General features: G+C 36.5%; 1 protein-coding gene across 4 annotated transcripts in view; it reads right to left on the bottom strand.

Moving 5' to 3' along the window:
• The window catches only part of LOC131144786 (cell division control protein 2 homolog A), a 46,708-nt gene that overhangs the window by 8,023 nt on the left and 24,789 nt on the right, over positions 1–13,896 (bottom strand). For all 4 annotated transcript variants that reach the window (XM_058093643.1, XM_058093644.1, XM_058093642.1 and 1 more), the window contains 2 exons: positions 5,208–5,328; positions 4,476–4,649 (listed from right to left, as the gene is read on the bottom strand). In XM_058093643.1, the coding sequence (XP_057949626.1) occupies positions 4,476–4,649; positions 5,208–5,328 (295 nt within the window). The remainder of the gene's footprint in view (positions 1–4,475; positions 4,650–5,207; positions 5,329–13,896) is intronic.

Consider the following 13,896-nt stretch of genomic DNA (forward strand, 5'->3'; position numbering starts at 1 on the left):
CTATTAGGATCCATGGGTGTATCAACCAGTTTGGATCTCAATAGTCTAGTTTCATCCAATAGATCAAGAACATACTTCCTGTGTGATAAAACAGTTCCCATACAAGATCTAGATACTTCTACCCAAGAAGTATTTCAACGGTCACAAATCTTTGGTTTGAAACTTAGTTTGTAGAAAAAGTTTGAGGCTATGAATACCTTTATCATCATAACTTCTAATAACAATATCATCCACATACACAACAAGAAGGATCCTACCCGAAGAAGTATGACGATGAAACACAAAATTATCCACTGCATACCATGAAAAACAAGTACGACAGCACTGAAACAACCAAACCATGCTCTGTGAGACTATTTTAAACCATATAGTGCCTTCTAGAGGCAACACATGAAGCCTAACTCCCTCTAAGCAAGAAACCCAGGTGGTTGCTCCATATAGACCTCCTCCTCAAGATCACCATGCAAGAAGGCATTGCTCACATCTAACTGATGTAGAGGCCAATGACAAGTGGTAGCCAAGGAGATGAAACTGATGTAAGTTTGGCAATCGGAGAAAAAGTGTCAGAATAATCCAAGCCATACACCTGAGTATACCCCTTAGTAACAAGATGGGCCTTCAAACAAGTCACAAAACCATGGGGCCGTAGTGGCCACGACCGTTACATAACCCCGTTATATAACGGTTTTTTGAGTTTCCGATACCATTACACACCACAAAATTGGTGGGGTTGTAGCGGCCATCACGGACTGCAATCGTTACATAAAGGCCGCTACAGCCGTTATATAACTGCTACAGGACCATTACACCAAAAAATTTATTTTATTTTTTACTTTATCTTCTAACGCATTGGCGACACATGATGGTCTACCGTGGAAATCCCAACACTGCTCAATAGCATGATTACCTCGTCCACAATGAGTGCACTTGCAAAGAGTGCCTCTACCTCATCCATATCTACAACCACGACCCCTCAAACCACCTCATTAATTTCTATGGTTGTTTGATAGAGAACTAGAATCACCCTGTATGGCAAAGGTTGTCCTCTCAAAACCAAATGCAAGAGTAGGAGAATATGTGCTAAAGGATCGTTGGAGGAGTTTGCAGGATTGGATCGTAGAATTGAATCGGGAATTGTAAGGTTCTACTTTCAGTGTAAAAAAAAATATTTAAGATAAATGTATATGGAATTTTATGACAATTTTTAAGACTATAAGCTTAATTAAAAAGTCAATCAGGTTAAAAACATAATTTAGGAATGTAGCTAAAGTGGTAGAGCCCTCGTACAATGGGGGGATCAAGGTTCAAATCCTTGCATTCCTATTATATTTGGGAATGTAGCTCAATTAAACCAATTTATGATAAAATCAGAAAAAATTAAGGAGATCATCATCAACAAAATTCCAAACCATCCAACTCATTGCCAGTTGCCACACACAAAATTCTTAGTTCCCAAATCAATCATCAATCAAAAAGAGAAAATTTCAATGAAGTTAAAAGACTAAAATAACTTAAAGAGATTGCTGATTCTTAGAAATAAATGAACTGCAACTCAGCAAAAAAAGGAGAAGAAGGAGAAAAACAGAGCTCAGTAGTTGTAGCTGGCTGTAGCTCACTGCTGAGTGTTGATTCTGCTGAATGAATGGGTCTTTCTTTTCAAGGCTCGAACATACCTAGAAATTGGTTGAAGACTGAAGAGTACTGACTCTGCCGACTGCTGAGGTGTTCGACAGAGAGAAGAGGACTGAAGAAAGGACTCGAACACCAAAGAACAATCAGAACTGAATGCCGGCAGAAGAGTCAACTGTGGAGGGTGCTGAACTGCTGATTGAACAGGACTGTTACAGGAGTAGTCGACTAGACTAGAGGAGAGTCAAAAAGGAACGAGAGATGTTCAAAGGGTTCGCTGGTCGCTGCCTTGCTGCTGATTGAAGTATTGAACACCAAAACTGTCAAACAGAGCTGCTGGGAGCTATTTTGCCCTAGATTTTAAGATTTTGGGCTTAATGTAAAAAGTTTGGGCCCTTTGGTACAGTAAAAACACATACTGGGCCTTACAATTCAAGCTCAAAGAGGGAAAAGATCCAATCCAGGCAGCATTGTAGGATCATAAAGATTCTACTTACCATTTTGATTCTATGATTCCAATGATTCTGCTACAATTCTGCCACAATACTCGGGTCTCAAGCCCACTAGAACCCAAAAAACTGTCATATGCTCCCTCTCCTTCTGCATCTCACAAACGTCGACAATTATAGATTGCACGATGTTTAGCTCCTCATGAATACGTTTCATCTCTCCAAAATAATCTGCAATTCTCCTGTCTCCTTGTTGTAACTGAAAGTACTCCTGGGATAAATCATACATAGCTGTAATGTTACTATAGTATAAAAGCTTGGCATAATCCCAAATCTCCTTACACGTATCTAGATGCATGCACATCTGTTCAATCTGGAGCTCCATAGAATTCCACAGGAGGGAAACAATCAAGGTACCTTCCTGAATCCACATTTCTTTACTCTTCTCATCAAAAGGATCAAATTGGAGCAAGAGGCCAGATTTTCCTAATCCTGCTAAACAAACCCAAACAGCCTTAGACCATTGAACATGATTCTCTCCATCCTACTTTGAGCTGTTATCACTTATTTGTGGCAATGATGAAGGAAACATGTTTTTGAGATTCATAGACTCCATCCCAACACTAACAAACCAGCAGCCAAGCAAATATGAAACAAGGAGAATAATCAACATTGATCAGGACAACCACAAAAGATGTGCAGCACCAAAATAACAATGGATGAGGTGAACTACGTACCAATTGATATGCACTGCTACTGCTCCAAGAACTCATAAAAGAGCCTTTATGAAAACCAAACAACAATTAACAGATTACCACGAGAGTGTGGTCTAAAAAGGTTGAATCTTTGAGCTAAAAACATGCCCAACAGCTTTTTTTTTTTTTTTTTAAAAAGGGGTGCAACACGAGGACCTATCAGGAGGTCACCCAACCTAGTACTCTCTCCCAAGCACGCTTAACTGCGGAGTTCTGATGGGATCCTAGTACTACTCTTGCCCAACAACTGATAACATGGTCCAAGGAAGGAATCGGATCATGGTACAGGAAAAAATCAGAAAAAGGTGACCAGAATCTCTCTCACACGCCAGAGCATAGGATCGGGACTGCCAGCAGTCTGCCAGCCCATGGGGGCACGTGAGGCACTTTCCAGCGATGGAGTTTTGTAGGGTTAGGCTTTGGAGGGTTCTGGTTTAGGCTATATGGTTGGTTTTGTGAAATAATGAAGGGTGGAGGTGGATCTAAGAACGGCAGTGATGGGAAGGTGTTTTTGGGCGACGGCTGAGTGTGATAGGGTTTAGGTTGGATCACACTCTGATACCATATTGACATTTTGATTAAATGGATGACCTAACTTGAAGATAGGTCTCCCTCTATTTATAATACAAATCAAATACATTCTAATGCCTAGAAGACCCTTACCAACTCGCACTAATTAACATACTAACAAACTTAATAATAAAACTAAAAAACAAAAATAACCTCTAACATTCTTAAAGAACTAAAATCCAATTAAAAAAAAGGTTAAATATTCATATTTTCACAAAATCACGACGAGGCTTTCATATGGAAGGAATGCACTCAATTCACAATAAATTGTAAAATGTAGGATACAGCAATAAAAAAATACAATAACTATATGTATATATGAAAAAGATTATGTTTGTAAAACATTTATATAGCATTCTCTATCTAAATAAATTCACAATATATCATTATTGGAATTATTTGTAAAATATCCATTATTAATAAAGAGAAGAAAAATAGACAAGTAATTCACAATGCAGTTCTCCATCTGCATATTTTTCTACTATTATTGCAAAATAATCTGATAGCATTAACTTTCTTTAGCATTAAAAGGATTTTGAGGGGAAAAAAATGGACAAGTAGTTTTACATTAAAATGCAATAGATTTCAAACCTGTCAATAAATTGCCCACCAATTCTCTCTGCATAAAACCCAACCACCACCCCCCAGGCGTGCAGCCAGCCTCTCTTGAATAATTACCAATGCTGTGTCAAGTAGCTATCCATTTTTTGATTTAGGAAAATGAAATGTGCATGCCCAAGGCTAGTAAAATTAAAAGGAAACCTAATCAACAATATACTTTATCATCTTTAAATTAAGTGTCTTAAAGAAGCATATATAAGTGTCAGAGGGGTGTCAGGATATTGGTGTCTGACAAACTAACATGCACCAATACAGACATGGCTTTTAAAGTGTCCATAGCCTACATAAACTGTTTTGCTGCACAATAGAAATATGATAGTGATAATTCACATGATAATCACTGCAACTGATGAGACCCAAACCAAAAAGAAATAGAGTAACAAATGGTTCAAAACAATAGCTTCAAACAACAACCATCCAGAGCATGAGTTAAACGCTGTGCTGTTCATACCTCATGGGTAAATGTCCTGACAGGAATACCAAATGCTCTGGCCAGACCAAAGTCTGCAAGCTTTAGTGCATTGGTGCGTCTATCTATGAGCAAGTTCTGGGGTTTCAAATCTCGATGAAGAACTCTATGAGAATGACAGTAAGCAATACCACGGAGAATTTGATAAAGAAACATCTGCAGAAGAGGCAAAAATATCGCAAGAAAAAAAAATCAGTGCCTTGTAATTTCATCTCTCAAATTTGATCACCAGAACAGAAACCAATAAAAGAATGTTCAAACGGTCAATGCATTGACTCATGTGTCCTAGCCAACTATATTGGCAAGATAATGGCTACATAACAAATTGCAGTTCTATTTTTCTTGATAACCTATGAAAGTGCATTAAAGAAAACGCATATCAAATAAATAAATGAATATACATATGCATGTGCAGCTGTAATGCATTCACTCATCTATGATATGTCCTAACCTACGATATTGCTGAGAGAAATGTCACTGTAAGCACATGTTTTTTTTTTCTTTCTTGATAACCTGAAAAGTGCATTAAATTAAATATGCATGTAATAAATGCATACAGAGGTTACATATTGTATGCGTATGAACATTATATTATTAAATGTCTTACAATTCAGACATCAACAAAGATTTCTCCAACAACTAAAAGACTTCATATTAAGAGAATTTATATTCCAAATACACCAAGCCTTCAAATACCAGAAAAATCCCACTCACTTTTACTAGACGTGGATCCTTAGCAAACTCTGGACATGAATCCATGTGCTTCTTCAAATCCAAATCCAGATATTCAAAAACCAGATACAAACGCTTCTCACTGTGCACTACATCCTGCAACCTGCCACCCAAATATCCAACAAAGCACTTCCTAAATATACCATAATCAAACAAAATAAGCACCAAAACTTTATAAAAGTTAATGAGGAAGAGCAATCTAAAATGAAGAATCAGATATTAATGTAGGAGATATTACACATCCATACCATTATTTCTATACACTTCATACATTCAAATATGTTAAATCTATGTAATTACAAGACACTTCTACAATTTATGACAACCATAATGGGCACCAGCTACACACCCTACTTTGTTTCGATGTCCTTACACTTGGTCGCTTATGCAAGACAGCAGAACTCATCCCTGTTCTAGTTAGCCTGACTTAAATTAAAACTTGGAAACAAGAATCAACAAGTAGTGTATAATTCATGTGCATCCCCATTAGCTTTCTCGCTCCCCATAGAGCTGCGAGAACGCTAGAAACTAGGGTTTCTGCTATTAGCCTCAGCGTCAACCTCACTCCACCCCACCCAACATACTTTTTTCAAACTCACCCTACTCATTACCCTAATCCTGCATCATGTCTCACAAGTGCCTTATCATAAGCCTTTCTCTCACCCAGAACAAGCATCCTTTGGAACTGCTACACTGCTAAACTGAACTCAACGGAGTTGAATAGCCATGAAACTCAGCTGATAATAGAACTTGAAGAAAATGTAAGGATCTCTGAGAAACTAACCAATGCCACTTAGTAGGCAAACTAATAGCATGCAAAACATTGTTATCAAACAAAATAGCATGCAAACCGTTGAATTGCCAAACTGTGAAAAACATTTCAAGCAGAGTTCAGAACCAAAGGTATAGGGTTAAGTTTGATCTAGGTGAAAATATACATACATATATATATACATATATATATATATATATATATAGAAATTTTGGAGATAAAAGGGATAGAAGGAAAGTGTTACCAGAAGGACCATGGTCCATTATGGACCTTTTCCTTGTATTCTCAGACCAGTCACCCATAAAACCCTAGCGAAATTAATTTAATTAGGCGCCTTTCTAGATCCAAATACATGGAATTCCACCAGGCTTTACTTGTGAGGCTAATGGAAGGAAAACTGGAAACATGGGAGAAAACTTTATTGGCATAGATCCTCGAAGTCTTGAGCTAGAATAATGCAAGTTCATGCGTATCAGTATACTCTTTAAGGTTGAAAGAGTCGCTTCCAACAGAAGCATAAAACAGAGCTGCGAATTTCATTGAAATGTGAAATATTATCAGATTTTTGTTACAATTGTAGCATTAGACTACCACTTGCCTAAAAGCTTGAGTTGTTATTTTGTGGGCCAACAATATATGTCAAGCCTTAACACTTTCCAGCGCACGCAGCCTGATTGCACATGGAGAGATAAAACACATGATAAACAACACCCATTACAGAGAATAAGAAAATTCTTAACAACAATCACAGACAACAAGACTAGAACGCAGGAGCTCCTGGCAACCATGGCTCTAATACCATGTTAGATTACCACTTTACCTAAAAGCTTAAGCTGTTTGTTCATGGGCCCACAATATATATGAAGCCTTAACATGTAGTAGTATTGACCAGGAAAATAAATCATGCTAGTTCATGGAAGATTAATATATGAATGAAGAATTGAAATATGGACCCCATTTGAGAGTTTAATATGGAGAATGTAATCCATGGTTCGAAATCGCGGTCGCGGGTAACGTCGCGAAACGGTCGCGGGTGTCGCGGGTCGCGGGAGACGCGGGTGTTACGTAACGGGAAGCGGGCGTAACGGTCGTGAATTTTTTTCACGCATGCACAACCATGCCAAAATTAAAAAATAAGCATGAAATCCATTAATACATGATTTTTAATGAATTTTGAAGGCTTTTTTTCAACCTACAAATGCTTTTTAATAGGCATTATGATTTTTATATTAATTTTAGTGCGCTGTTTACAAAAAAAAAACATATTTTTTTATAGTTTACATTACTTTAATGAGTAAAAAGATGTAGAAATGTAAGAATCAATTAATTAAAGTCATAAAGTTACTAAAAATGAATCAATACTCAATAGACTTAATACTCAATATACACATTACACATACATGAATTTAAAAAGTGATTAATATCAAATATCAATAAATAGTTGAAAATACATGAATACAATATTACAAATTTGTAACATAACACATGTCACCACCAAAAAGAATGACGTGGAGGGTCTTCATAATTTGCATCTGTATCTTGGGATTGGGATGGGAAATTATCTCCCCATCCTTGTGGAAATACATAGTTGAATGAACCTAAGTTTACGTCATTTTGTTGTTGCTCTTGAAAATGTACTGGTGATGAAAATTCTCCTGAATAATGTCTATAAGTTGGGGCAGGGGCTGGCTCTGGGTAGTGTGTAGAAGAAGACTCACTAGATCCTGAGATTCCTGATCCACTGGGATAAAAATGTGAGTCACGAGATGCATAATGTGGATATGCTGGATGAGATCCATATGATTGTGATGATGAACCATCTAAACCAAAGTCGCCAAAACTACGAACCACACCATATGAATCTTCAGTAGAATCGTTAGGGTCACCACGAGCACTCCTTCTCCTGGGTTGTGAAGATTGGTTCCTTGGAGGAATACCCAAGTCATAATTTTCAGGTATGTCATGTAGTCCATAAGGATCAGAAGGATATATATCCCTTCCAAATGATGTCCCTGTATCATATCCATAATTATATTCTACACCGCCGCCTCCACCACCACCACTGCCACCCCCCCCAACCCCAGCTCCAGCACCACTATTACCATCATCATCACTTGGTGGGCTCAAACCAAGATTGTCATCACTTTGTGTACGTTCAGGGCTTGAACTTGAATCATCATGCGCGTTTATTGGTGGTTGATCACCTCCTTCTGTAGTACCACCAACCTCTTCATTTAACCAATTTGAATTGTCCTGACCGTCGAGTAGTGGTGTCTCTCTCTCCTCTAACCATTGACTTAAAGGATCATCTTCTTCGAAAATGTAGTCCAAATTGATAGGATTGAAACCCTCTTCAATTTCTCGTTGGCTTCTTCTCATTGTACGTCTTAACTTTAACCTCATGTTGTAATGTACGAAAACAAGTTTTTGTAGTCTCATGTACTTTAATCTATTTCTTGTTTTCGTATGGATGAGGCTAAAGGTGCTCCAATTACGCTCACAGTTCGAAGCTGATGTGGTCTGGCTAAGAACTCTAATTGCTATTCTTTGGAGTTCAGGAGCACACAAGCCATAATGAATCCACCATTCAGCTGCATTAATAATTAAAAAGAGTTTTATATTAGTATAGCGTATTTCAAAAGTCAAATTTGAACACAAAGAGAGAAAATAGAGTAATTTTCCATTATTTAGCTATATAGTCATATTTACCAGGATTTGTTTGTTTCACTGCCCTTTGAGCCAATGGGGTTCCAAAAGTCTCCTGCCTATCTCGATATAGCAACAACTAAAAAAGGATGATTGTGAAATAAAATTAATTAATTAGATGTATTAATAATTATTCTTGAAAGTATTACAGAATACTAGAACAATTCATTATTCAATTTAATGGAACCAATACTTACTTGATTAATAGCCCGAATTTGAGTATCTATATCGGGTACCAACTTGGTTATCACTTTTTAACTCCATCCATGACTTCTCTAGCAACTTCAGGAGAGGGTGGGGCACCATAAAGAAATTGTGGGTTCAAAAAATACCCTACAATTAAATTTAGAAACATATTAATCAATAGTTTTCTAATGCAACTATGCATAATTTAAAAGTTAAAATAATAAGAAATTGTATTTGATTTACACTTACCAGCAGCGTGCAAATCTTGGTGCAACTGAAAACTCCACCGGTTGTCAATAATTTTCCAATAATCTTTGTAAAACCGGCAATCTTTTTGAATGGCCAACTTCGCCCTATCAATTGCCTCGTATATGAAGCCCATGGTTGGTTTTTTCATCACCATCAACCAATTTAAGAACTTTCACCAAGGGTTCTTGCACTTTAATTATATCAGAGGCCTTTTGCCAAAACTCTTTGCCTAAGATAATTTTCTTCGAATCATATACTGGGCCTGATTTTGCCATTCCAAATCTTGAGTTTTTCCAAGCATCAGATGTAAACATTTCCCTTAGTGCTTGTTTATGCCTGACAATAGTCTCCAAAGCAATGAAATTTGTGGCAAATCGAGTGATGGCAGGGCGAAGTAACTCTCTATTATTTGTGAATTTCTTCATGAAATTCACTGTCCATGTGTGGTTGTAAATAAATGAGGTTATTGTTCTTGCATCTTCTAAGACCTTCTTCACGTTACTTTTCTTACCAATATCTTCAAGAATAAGGTCTATGCAATGAGCTGCACATGCTGTCCAATAGAGATTGGGCCTCTTCTGCATCAATAATTTTCCTCCTGCCTTCATTGCAGCTTCATTATCAGTCACTACTTGAACAACATTCTCCTCTCCAATTTCTTCAACCACCTCATCCATTAATCTGAAATGAAATTATAGATTCAATAATTACTACTATTTAATTAAAAACATGCAAGTCCATAATACTATTTGCATATACAATTAAAATTAGAAAATTACCTGAAATAATATTCAGCTGTTCTGCTTGGCACATCAGAGGCATCAACTGATTTGTGAAACACGGTGCCTCTATCGCAATAAACTAAAAAGTTTATAATGTGTTTTCTAGTTGGTCCTGACCAACCATCACACATAAGTGTTACACCTCTTTCCTTCCAAATTCCAGCAAAGAAGCTATATAATTTTTCATTTCTTGATACTCTTGCTCCAAATAAATTTCAGATATCCCATAGGGTGATGGACCCTTCACCCCCTTTCCAACCTCTGCAAGCAATATCAAGCATAGGTTGCATAAATGGAGAGTCAGCTACATTCGCTGGAATCCGATTATAAATTAGGAATTTTCCAACCGCTTTTCCTAATTTACTTCTTAAACCTTTCAGTAACTTTGTGTTGAGTTTTGGTTGTTTCGCACTCTTGCTTCTTTCTAAAATAGGATCCATTGCCTTTAGTCTAGCTTCAGGGGCATCAGGATTGATCCATTGTCGTCCACTACCTCCAGCTTCTCGACCACTATAAGATCGAGCTCCTGCTCTATTGAAACCACTGGTAGCACCACTGCCAGAGCCACCTCCCTCTTCATAAATATTACCTCTTCCAGTTGTTCTTGCTCGAAATCTTTGTCTTTCTTCCCATTGTTGTTGTGATCGCATGCTTTCTTGTCGAGCAAATCTCATACTTTCTTCTTCTAAGTCTTCTTCATCGCTCAAATTCTCAAATATCCTCTAATTTGGGCTTCTGCTTCTTCTTGCCTTTTTTGTTTATCTCTTTTCTTCTCAGCATACTGTTGTAGATGTTTCATCATTTGTTCTCTTACTTGTGTGGTCACATTTGAGCATCCAGCTACTTGACCCTTTTTATGTGCCAAGTGTTGTTTCAAGCGTGTAATGCCCCCTTTGATTATCTTCCCACATAACTTACACATAATAACATGTCTATTACCGTCTACCGCAGTACCAAAATGCCATCCAATATCCTCACTAGGTAAGTTTTCATTTCCTCTATCACGTGACATATTGATAGACTTAATTTGATGATCTCTACACAAAATATAAAGAAAATACAAAGTTACAACCTTTCTACAATGACAGGAATAATATAATTAGTAATTTAGTAAATATTAAATAATAAGTACTAAATAGTCCTAATTTTAAATACTTATTACGTAAAAATAAAGTATAATATTTGATTAAAAATAATAAGTAATGTTTATTATTTTTATATTTAAATAAACAAAATTATAAAATATTAGATATTTTATTACAAAAAAAATATATTTCTTTATCTTTAAAAAGATATTTTTATTATTTTTCATAACTTGATTTTATTTTCATTTATAACTATAAGAAATTAACAGGTGAAAAAGATTTTTGCTCTACTTTCATATACATCATAGCATCACAAATAGAGATCCATACATTACAAATTGACTATTTAATTTTTTAAGCATTTCTCAGTATATGGATTAAAATTAAATTTTTCTATAAATTCCAGTAGTAATTAGTAAAAATCAGATTTATTAATGTATTAACTATTAGGTTAATTTTTTTATTATTAAGTTATCAAATTTTACTTTATTTGATAACTAAAAACAAAAAATAGATGTAAACATTTATTTTACCTAATTTTAAATTTAAGGTCAAAATGATGTATTAAAACTTAAAAAATATTAATAAACAGGGTCACCCTACTCAAGAAATGGCAAGTAGATACACATGTAACATAAAATGGGTGACAGATGTTATTTAATTTTTTTTTATTTATAATATGAACATTATTCAATATTTTTTCAATAGATGGGAGTGAATATGATATCTTCTTTATCAAAATAACCACTTTGTCCAGCTGACATAAATAGTATGTTAGCCAATTGGTGCCATGAATTAATTTTATTTCTATAAGTTTGGCAAATCCTAAGACTAAATATTATAATAATTGTGCAGAGTATTCCTTAGAATTTGGCAAATCCTAAGACTAAATATTATAATAATTGTGCAGAGTATTCCTTAGAATTCTTTAAGAATGGTGAAAAATATAGCTCAATTAAGCCTAGATAATATAAAATGTCATCACATGGATGTCTTGTGTACATACATTATTTTAATGCTTTGTTTAGATGGTGAATGCAGTAGTGGATTATTGATATTCAAATATTATTATAAAAAAGGCTTCAATTATTATTGGTAAATATTAATTATTTACTAACCTTAAAAAATATTAATTATATACTATTAATAATTGCTTGCTATGTCATGGAATTAATTTCATAATTATCTTTCAAAAAATATAATACAATTAAAATATTTTAATTAAGAAAATTTTATTTTACATAATTATTAATGATTTCTAATTTTTTACTCTATTAAATTACTTTTTTTTTTTAATTCAATTTAACAAACCTATTTTACAACAAAATATAATTTAAAAAAAAAACAGAATGAAAAGTGCTGTGGGAACAACAAAATATAATTTAAAAAAAAAAAAAAACATAATGAAAAGTGCTGTGGGAACAACAAAATATAATTAAAAAAAAAAAACATAATGAAAAGTGCTGTGGGTGTTGAGTGTTAAGAGTTAGAGTGTCTCATACGCTGGGCCTGGTAGTCGACTCAGAGCGAGAGAGGGGAGGGATTCGAGGGAACTCGAAGGAGCGAAGGCTGCGAACTGCGAAGCACAAAGCAGAGATGACGCCAAGCTCCGAGCCTCCGAAGCTTAAAACGAGAGGCTGGCTGGTGGCGACTGCGACGACTGGCGGAGGAAGGTGCCGACTGCGACGACTGGCGGAGCTACTGCAGACCTTTCGCCGTCGCTGGTGACTCGCCAAGTTGCTGGAACTGCAAGATGAGTAGATCTGCTCGGTAGCCTCGGTGTGCTCACTCTCAGGCTTCGAAGCCTTCTTATTGCTTCCGCCAGGCGCCAACAAATTTTCAAGGTCAGTTTGTAACTTTCCATTTTACCCTTTGAATGGCAGATGAGTGTGGGGACTGGGGAGGGGGAAAGCAGCGCTGCTGCCTGCTGCCTGCAGCAGAAATCCTTCAGCGAATCTGCGACTGTCGGCCATGTAACGGTCCGTAACGGACGTTACGAAGTGTAACGTTGGAGAATCGGCCGTTACGTGCCGTTACGCCTCCGTAACGGCCGTTACGGCCGTGAATTTTTTCCGAACCGCATTATCGGCCCGTATCGGTTTCGGGGCTTCCGATTTCCGTTACGTATCGGCCGTTACGCTACGTAACGGCCGTTATTTAAAACCATGATGTAATCTCAGCTGCAATGCTGGGCCAAGTATCAGCAAGTTGGAAACAAAGGAGAGCAAAGCGAGTGACAGAATGGTGACGAACCCAGCAGTAGGGATGACACATGAAGCACGTGATTACCTTGCATGTGGAGTTAACAAGATGTTGAAATCCGGGGTACAATTAAGGTGGAGAACGGGAATTTTTCAGGCACTGAAAATGAAGGGTGGCGTAGATTATAACAAGCACTGTGGAAGACAATGATAGCATACTTGCCACATACTTGTTACAATGATGACAGGGGGGAAGGATCTGACAATGATGATGGGAAAAATAATAAAATAGCTAAAATAGGATTGACAGAGGAAAGACAGGAAACTACCTGCTCAGGCCTTGTGGCATCAGTTGGCCCCTACAGAAGCATGCTGAACCCAGCCCAGAAGATATCCTAAACTACTATAAAGAAGAAAACTCAATGGCAAGAGAATCCCGCATTAGCATTTAATCCTGCGATCCCAGACTCTCAATAATACCCGTTCTGAGAAGGTTATCATTACAAATGATGGGCTGATAAGGCCCTAATGAACATAAGTGACCCAAAATACAAAGCTATTAACTTTGAGGAAATTGAACCTGAATCAAGCAATAAATTTTAAATCCTCATCTCACACTGCAGCTCATAGAACAAAAGACAAGCTGTTAGAAAGATCAAAAAAAGGTGATCGAAGTGAAAGAAGCAGATT

Source organism: Malania oleifera, chromosome 12, assembly GCF_029873635.1.
Source record: "Malania oleifera isolate guangnan ecotype guangnan chromosome 12, ASM2987363v1, whole genome shotgun sequence".
In the NCBI taxonomy this organism is placed as follows: domain Eukaryota; kingdom Viridiplantae; phylum Streptophyta; class Magnoliopsida; order Santalales; family Ximeniaceae; genus Malania; species Malania oleifera.